This window comes from Gadus chalcogrammus, chromosome 10, assembly GCF_026213295.1.
Source record: "Gadus chalcogrammus isolate NIFS_2021 chromosome 10, NIFS_Gcha_1.0, whole genome shotgun sequence".
Taxonomy (NCBI): Eukaryota; Metazoa; Chordata; class Actinopteri; order Gadiformes; family Gadidae; genus Gadus; species Gadus chalcogrammus.
This window is the reverse complement of record NC_079421.1, coordinates 21,225,909-21,235,040: the sequence shown is the minus strand read 5'-3', so window position 1 is coordinate 21,235,040 and position 9,132 is coordinate 21,225,909. Positions and strand designations below refer to the sequence as shown.

The following is a 9,132-nucleotide window of genomic DNA, read 5'->3' as shown; positions in this document are numbered from 1 at the left end:
AGTATATTGAATCAAATCCAAAACATGCACGCCCTACAAACCACAAGCACGCACGCACGCACGCACGCACGCACGCACGCACGCACGCACGCACGCACGCACGCACGCACGCACGCACGCACGCACGCACGCACGCACGCACGCACGCACACACACACACACACACACACACACACACACACACACACACACACACACACACACACACACACACACACACACACACACACACACACACACACACACACACACGCGTACCTGCCTGATTGTGAAGAAACAAAAAGTGAGGTCTCCTCTCTGCTGTGGTTTACCCCAAACACACTCGCTCTCGCACACACACACACGCACACACGCGCACACACATGCACACACCTCGTAAAAAAGAACAGCAGTGTGTGTGGGGGGCCGCGGTCCTCTGTGGTCTCGGCCGGTGGGAGGGGGGGGGGGGGCTGTCAACCTCGCTCCACTGAGATCAATAGAGGGGGAGGAGGAAGAGGAGGAGGAGGAGGAGGAGGAAGAGCTGGGGGTGGGGGGTGGGGTATTTTTATTCATAAAGCGGTCCACTTAATTACATCAGCCGGAGTGGGGGGGGGGGGGTAGGGGACAGCGGTGGGGTGGGGGGGGAGGCGAAAGGATGGGGGGGACAAAACCAAGGGCACAGAGTTAAATGGAGGAGGAGAAAAGAGGACCTGCAGAGAAGATGGGCGAGCGAGCGAGCGAGCTGGACGGAGAGAGAGGGAGGGATGTTCTCTGAATATGTCGGACGGTGGAGACTGTGGTCTATGGTGATTAGGGGTTCAAATGGCGGTTGTAAAATGACTGTTAGCAGTTAGTGAGGCGTTGTTTTATGGACTATCTCTAAAAAAGTGGGCTGACTAAGTTGTTCAAGCGGCTCCCTGTACGTTTCTTTGGTTCTTTGTTTTAAGGAGAATGGCCCGCGGGTTGCTTCATGTGAGGTTTGGCGCATTGAGGCTGCATGAAGGACGATGCAGAGAGTGCAGGTACCTGGCAGCTCCCAGTGCTTGGCAAGAGCTACGTCAACGCTAATGCTAAATAAAGAATAGCAGTTCTGAAATAATTTAAACAGAAAGTAGTCACGCTCACACTGAGAATCTTGCCAGACCACACAGGTGATAATGTCGTCCTTGAAGAAAAGAGAAGTATTGCAGCGGTGTAAGGCGTGAAGTTATTATCACGATGAACTATTACAAACTATTAAACTGCTTTACAACTTCATCACATAGTCCCCAGTATGTGATGGAACTTTGAGTGCTGATTTATTTATATATATGTAAATATATATCGATATATATATATATATATATATATATATAGACTGTATTACTCGAAGGGAGTATTGTATATCAACAGTGTAAGCTATATACACATACACAAGCTGTTTATCACTGCTACATGTTGCTACTATAAATAGCACTCTACCTGCTAAGGGACTTTGAGCTGCTGAGGAACATGAGCAGAGGGCGCGTGCAGACAGTCAATATTTATTACTGCTTCCTATATGGAACAATATTAAAGACAGTTACAGCACCCCAGAGAGGGGGGGAGTTGGTTAAAGAGTGAGTGAGAGAGGAGGGCGAGAGAGAGAGCGAGAGAGAGAGAGAGAGAGAGAGAGAGAGAGAGAGAGAGAGAGAGAGAGAGAGAGAGAGAGAGAGAGAGAGAGAGAGAGACGTGAAATGAGAAAGAGAGAAAGACAGAGGGAGTAGAGGGTCAGACGAGAACCTGGTTTTCCAGATCCTCTCTCTCTCTCTCTCTCTCTCTCTCTCTCTCTCTCTCTCTCTCTCTCTCTCTCTCTCTCTCTCTCTCTCTCTCTCTCTCTCTCTCTCTCTCTCTCTCTCTTTTGTCTATTGCTTCCATCAGTTATTTCTCTCTTTCATGTCTCCCCCTGGAGTCAAGCCAAGGGTCATCTTGCCTCGCCAATGCGCTCTTCTTAAAATGAAAGACACACTCGCACACACACACACACACACGTGCGGGCCCCCCTGATGTGTTCCACAACATGTTTGCGTTGCCGGACCTCCTGTGATGCCTCCTGACACAGAGAGATGTGGAAGCTGAGCGGTCTGGTTCCACTTCTCTCCTCACTGGGTTAATGGCCCTGGGCAGAATGGGCCTGTCTAATATCTGAATGGCACCCAGGGCGGACCCATCTAATAACTGGTCACCAAGGCGCAGCCTCGAAAAAGGAATGATTTAGTGTGAGTGCACGTGTGTGTGGACGGTTTCTCATGTGTTTGCGTGTGCGTGCTTCTGTGTGTGTGTGTGTGTGTGTGTGTGTGTGTGTGTGTGTGTGTGTGTGTGTGTGGGTGTTTTCTCTGTTAAAACAAGCATGTTCTATGTGACTAACATGAGTGTGCCGTTCAATGGATTTCCTTAGCTTTGTATGACAGGTCTTATAGTCAGAAGGTGTGTGCGTGCATTTGTGTGTGTGTGTGTTTGTGTGTGTGTGTGTGTGTGTGTGTGTGTGTGTGTGTGTGTGTGTGTGTGTGTGTGTGAGTGTGTGTGTGTGTGTGTGTGTGTGTGTGTGTGTGTGTGTGTGTGTGTTTGTGTGTGTGTGTGTGTGTGTTTGTGTGTGTTATTGTTATATCTGTAGAGTCAAAATAAGAACTGGCTTCTTGTTATAATTCTTCTCACATGAATAATGGAACTTAATAAGGAATATGGGATAATACGGACACACAACCACACAAATCCCTGTGACACCACACAGACACACACTCATTCTCACAACTCACCCTGCTCCCTCCAACACAAACCAAAACCATCATCCCACATGTACACTCAACACACACACAGACACACAGACCCTCATAGAGACACGCACGCACGCACACACACACACACACACACACACACACACACACACACACACACACACACACACACACATTGAGACGCACACACACAAACACACACACACACACACACACACACACATTGAGACGCACACACACACACACACACACACACACAATCACACACACACACACACACACACACATTACACTGTAACCCCAACCACAACCACAATTTCAACCTCGACCCAAACATCATCCAACACATCTTATTGTCCCTTCAGTGTTCTTGGGGCCATGGGGAGTCACTGTGCCCAGAGAAGAGAGGCCCTGCCTGGGTACATGCAGCGAGTGGGAGGTCTATGGGCCCCAAGGTCTGGAAGACATTTGGTCAGAATGTATCAAGCACACTGTTTTTACAGGAAGCTTAGGCTCACACCAGGCTGCAAACCCCTTTCCTTCTTTCTTTGTTTTTCAACCTTTTCTCTTCTTCCCCTCATATTTACCCTTTTATTTCTAGTAAGTTGAAGTGTATATGTTTGTGTGTGTATGTGAGAGGTTTTGGTTGTGTGTTTGGGTGTTTAAATGTGTGTGTTTGTGTGTGTGTGTGTGTGTGTGTGTGTGTGTGTGTGTGTGTGTGTGTGTGTGTGTGTGTGTGTGTGTGTGTGTGTGTGTGTGTGTGTGTGTGTGTGTGTTTGAGTCTATTCGCATTTAAGCTGTGTGTTTGTGTGTGTTTGTGTGTGTTTGTATCTGTGTGCGTATATGTGTGGTAGGTCTGTCCCCAGGTGTCCTTTGAGGAGATCACAGGCCAATCTTGGGACTGTGATAGCCTCCGCCCTGGTAAAGGTTGACGGGCGTGAGTCACCAAGAGAAAAGAGAGAGAGAGAGAGAGAGAGACAGAGAGACAGAGCTGGAGAGAGAGCGAGCAGGAGCCATGATCTTTCAAGGGGTTTCAGAAGAAACAGTTTTACGAGGTTTAATCACCCAGAGAGCCTAGAGATCTTTTCTATTAATCCAACAGCCTTGTGGTTATCGATCCGTTGGAGCGGCCAATGCATCACTCGTATAATTCCAATCACATCTCCAACAGGCCGCCCACTTAAACAGACGATCTCTTTACAGTAAAAGCTGACAATATAATGAGTCCCAGTACCACTCCCTGAGAGACATCCCACGCCACAAAAACTCCTTTCCTTTTACCTCTGAAATCCTCTCGCACGACGTTTCGGACAGGGACAACAGTTGCGGGGACAGATACGTTATCATAGCGTTTACGTTTAGAGGGAGCCCCTGAGGTGTGTATGAGCGTGATTCCGAATGGGCTCAACGTTGGACGGCCGTAGCCTCCTCGGCTCCACGCGCCACAAGCCGGTCAGACTGTGTCGTAAAGTGCAACAGGCAGACACAGAATTTGATCGGAGGGTTTATTTGGTGGGCGACGCGCCTCCTTCTCTGCTCAGAGTGATGAGAATTAAATGTCAAAAGGGGTAAACAAAACACGTAAAAGATGTATTTGCCATAAAATAAATCTTAAGAGTTTTATTTCCTCTGGAGTGGCTTTCCCACTCACTTTCCCTCTCTCCCTCGCTCTAACGCATCCCACTTTTTCTGTCGAAGGACAGTCAAATGTGGAGAGCGATGAGAAAGAGAGACACAGGGAGAAAAAGAGAGTGACTTTAGAAACTATCTGTTTCACATTTACTCCGTCAGCATCAAGCCCAGATGACCAAACGGGGGACCAGAGAACAACCACCTGCCCACTAAATCGGTCTCATCTTTTCAAACAGTGTGTGCAATGACACAGAGAATACTTTCCGGCTTCAGCACACATTTAAAGAATAGCGAAATCTCCTTGTCTGCCATTCGTTTGACTTGACAAACTCCTGTGTAAAAGCTGTCTTCGTCTTTGTGTCAAGAGTACACACATTCTTTTCATTAACCCTGGGAGAGAGAACGTCTCAACGCCCATCTCTTGTCAAACAAAATGTTGGGGCCAGGGGATTCTGGGTAGAGTTGACGGAGCCAGAGAGATAAAAACTCTGTTTTGTGGGGGGAAGCGAGTTGTCTTTTCAGAGTGCACCGCTTGCCAATTAACATTCAAGACGATAAAAATAACTGAACCACTCTGAAGAAATACATATCCCAGATACTGGGAGTGCGGGAACTGTGTTTGTGTGTGTGTGTGTGTGTGTGTGTGTGTGTGTGTGTGTGTGTGTGTGTGTGTGTGTGTGTGTGTGTGTGTGTGTGTGTGTGTGTGTGTGTGTGTGTGTGTGTGTGTGTGTGTGTGTGTGATTGATTAATGTTTGTGTTCATGTATTTGTATCTTGTCATAATTTCTCTTAAATAGTCTTAACAGTCTTCTTTCTTTCTTTCTTTCTTTCTTTCTTTCTTTCTTTCTTTCTTTCTTTCTTTCTTTCTTTCTTTCTTTCTTTCTTTCTTTCTTTCTTTCTTTCTTTCTTTCTTTCTTTCTTTTTATTCTCATCTTTGGCTCAGTGGCCTTGTGGAAGCATGGTTGGCTGCCAGCAATCATCCAAACAAACAATGACACTAATAGATTTAAAGTTTGTAAGGGCAGCTGAGACCCGTCACAAATCATGTGGTATGTGTGTGTGTGTGTGCGTGTGCGTGTGCGTGTGCATGTGCGTGTGCGTGTGCGTGTGCGTGTGCGTGTGTGTGTGTGTTTGTGTTTGTGTTTGTGTGTGTGTGTGCTGTGTGGTTATACTTGGAGGCAAGCTATGTTTCTATTCTTATAAAGATGTGGCGGTGTATATCTTTATTTTCAAGTGACTTGTTTTCCGAGTAAGATGAAACGTTGTGTGCGTGTGTGCGTGTGTGTGTGTGTGTGTGTGTGTGTGTGTGTGTGTGTGTGTGTGTGTGTGTGTTTGTCTGAACGTGTGAACTTGCACACAGATGTCAAGATTGTGCACGATATCTGCTACACTGTTGGGCAGCAGTTGCAGGACCGCTTGCTCTCACACGCACACACGGACACGCACGCACGCACACAAAGTAAAAACACCCATTTGCCCACATGAATCCAACACGTGTACGCTCATCCACACACACAATCATATGGTTCACACACATACATGCATGCCAAAATACACGCGCACACACACACACACACACACACACACACACACACACACACAGGGATGGGGTCACACTGTGAAGCGGGGGAAGGGAGTAAGGGAGGGGTGGTTTGACGAGGGAGGGGGGGTATGGCAGCGGGCCAGGAGTGGTTCTCAGGGTTCTGTCTTTGAAGCTCTTCTGACCAAATTGCTCCAGTGATCATAAATGTCATATCATCCTTTATCTTCCACCCTCCCCCCTACCCCCTCTGTCTTCCCACTCCCTTCCGCACTCCCCGTCTCTCTCTATATATGTCTTTGCGTACTTGTGTGCATATATGTGCACCAACGAGTATGTGTGTGCGCGTGTTTGTATGTGTGTGTGTGTGTGTGTCTATGTATGTGTGTGTGTGTGTGTGTGCCCGCGTGATGGAGAGAAATACAGAGAGAAGGAAGTTCATAAAATGGTTGTCAGGTGTAGTAATCGTAAGGCCCCATTTTTATTTTTGTAATACTTCAACTGACTGTCTCTGTTTCTCTGTCTCTCTGCAGAGATCTCAGCGAAAACCAGATCCAGGCGGTTCCAAGGAAAGCGTTCCGAGGGATGACCAACGTCAAGAACCTGTAAGCAGCGCTGCTCTTCTCCTCCTCTGCTCCTTGTCTATTGGTTTCCATCTTCCTCCATTCTTCTTCAGCGTCTGCTTGTCCTTACCTAATGTGGTTACCGGAAAGATCTGAGATACAGGAGGACCTCGATACTTTCAGCGCCCGCAAGGTTCACCTCGTCTACACGTGTCACCACCCTCTCCCTCTCACTTTATAACACTATCTCCCTCTCTCAGGCCACTTTGCTTCACATTTTCATCGTGTGTTAGTGACGTGACAAAATACGGTTTGTTGCACCAAAGCTAGCAGATGCTGTCACTCTTTCAGACCTCCTTGCTTCCCTTTCGAAATGTTCCCATCCTCCTCCCCTAGTCACCAACCACCTCCCCCACCCCCACACACCAAATAGCGATCGCTGTCTGCATTCAAAGTGTCATCTGTTGTGATTTGACTGCCAATACGTGGATCAATGGTGTGCCCTGATCGATCCGGCTAATCAATAGCAGCTAATTGATCTGGTGGTAATGTTTACAGGAAGACTGCAACGGAATAACATCTTAATGTCAGGGAACACAACACAGATTACCTTAGAATAGAATGGAATGGCAAACAACTAGGCAGGATGTAATAAAACAGAATAGAATAGAACAAAATAGTAGAATGAAAAATAATGGAATAGAATGCAAAAGACATAAAAATAATTACTTTCTCATATGATGGAATACAACAGATTAGAATAGGATAAAATATAACAGAATATAATAGAATGGAATATTATATTGCACAATGGAATGAAATATAATATAATTGAATGGAATTGCATGGAATAAAAATTCCACATTCAGTTCCATTACCAGGCGAGCGTTTAGGACCAAGATGGCCGTTGGTTGAAAAAGACCCATTAGCCCCTCTGTGCCAGTGGAGCTAATGCTAACGACTGACTCAAATGGAGTCTTCATTTTGATTCAGTGGTCCATGTTGGTCGGAAATCTGAGTAACTAACGGAAAACTAATTAAAACAAAATGGAATCAGCACTAATTGACTTAGAACTGGAATGGCTGTTAAATGTTTTGTGTAACATGAGTATCTGTGCTACTGTAGGACCAAATAAATAAGGAGGTTAAGAGTGCAATTCTACTTATTTCTTTATTTGTTTTGATGGATATCTTTTTCGGGCAATAGCCAGTCCTTTTATCAAACTTAATAAACTTAATATTAGCTACTTATGTAGCTAATATTAAATATTATTATATATTAATATGATATATTTAGACATTTATTGCACGCTTTAAATTCAAAACAAAGGAATGGGCTACAGGACTAGGTAGGAATTAGAGCATTTTGCTCGAAGCTGCCTGGAAGTGAGGGCCGAGGATCCAAACCAACGCTGTATAAATCCTAGCCCATAAACTATCCTGCCCCTTCACTTATATTCATCAAACCACTCATATCCGGGAAAGATCCAGATTAGTACAAACCCCCGTGTCTCCATAAATCAGTCATGACGGCGTTGCATGCGTCTGTGCGTCCGTGTTGCATTAGGCTCAGGCGCCGTCTTCTGTCTGGCCTCTAATCTCCGTATCACTCGGCCCATCATCACAGTGACCGTCGCCATCCGCTGCCGGACAGCCCGGGCGTCGGTCGTAGAATTGCGGTCATAACCAAGGCGGAGCGGACAATACATTTTACCTCTATCTTTAAATCGTGTTTCAGCAAAGGGCTCCGAGCAATAAGCGACTTGAACTCTCGGATGTTTTTATGCCCCTGAGACTGAACCATGACATGAAAGGAGTGAAAAGGAGTTTTATTCGGTTAACTATTTGTCGTTTAGCCGACCCTTTTACACGTGTCAGGAGAATTGTGGGGTTAGGGTATCTTCAGGACAAACATGGGGATGGAGGCCAGTACCTTTCCTTGGCATCTCCTCCTTCTCTGTCTCATCTCTTCTTGCTCTCCTTCATCCTTTCATCTCATCCTTTCTACCACTCCTCCTCTCTGCATCCCTCCCATCCATCATGGCTCACCCCATCTGCCTCTTTTGCTTTGTCACCTCCTAAATCACCCCCTGTTTCATAAGACAAGAGACTTCCTTTCTATGTTCTTATTTTCCACCTCCCTGATTTGTGTTTATGTTTTTTGTAGATTATGGAAAATAATTGTATAAATAATATTGCTACCAACAAGTATTTTCTTTCAAATACTTCACCTGATGATTCAGACCATTAAGAATACATACAACTTAACTTTAAGTACACATCTCCTTTCTCCTCCAGTCTTCTTCCTCACCCTCTTTCCCCCACAGTAACTTGTTCACCTCCACTTCTCTCTTCTCCATCCCTCCACCCCTCCTTCACTCCTGCCTGCCCAACCTATACCCCTCCTCTCTCCTCCTCCCACTCCCCTACCCCTCTCTCCCTACCCCTCACACATCTTTTCTCTCCCTACCCCCACATCTCTCTTTCTTCCCCACTCTCTGCTCTCCCCTCTCCTCCCCTTTCCTCCCCCGCCCCCCCACCGACTATTAGACAAGGTGACTCCAGCACTAAGATGCCCTGGTCCTCCATTATACCACCGAGTAAAAAGCAAGAAAAAAACCTCAGTGACATTCTGTCCCTTGTGGATTCTGCATTGATTTTCTCGT

At 46.2% G+C, this 9,132-nt stretch overlaps 1 protein-coding gene across 1 annotated transcript in view; it reads left to right on the top strand.

Moving 5' to 3' along the window:
- The first annotated feature begins 3,110 nt into the window (after positions 1-3,110).
- The window catches only part of LOC130390283 (slit homolog 2 protein-like), a 38,602-nt gene continuing 32,580 nt past the window's right edge, over positions 3,111-9,132 (top strand). Inside the window, exons 1-2 of the mRNA XM_056600144.1 lie at positions 3,111-3,187; positions 6,437-6,508. Coding sequence (XP_056456119.1) covers positions 3,111-3,187; positions 6,437-6,508 — 149 coding nt within the window. The remainder of the gene's footprint in view (positions 3,188-6,436; positions 6,509-9,132) is intronic.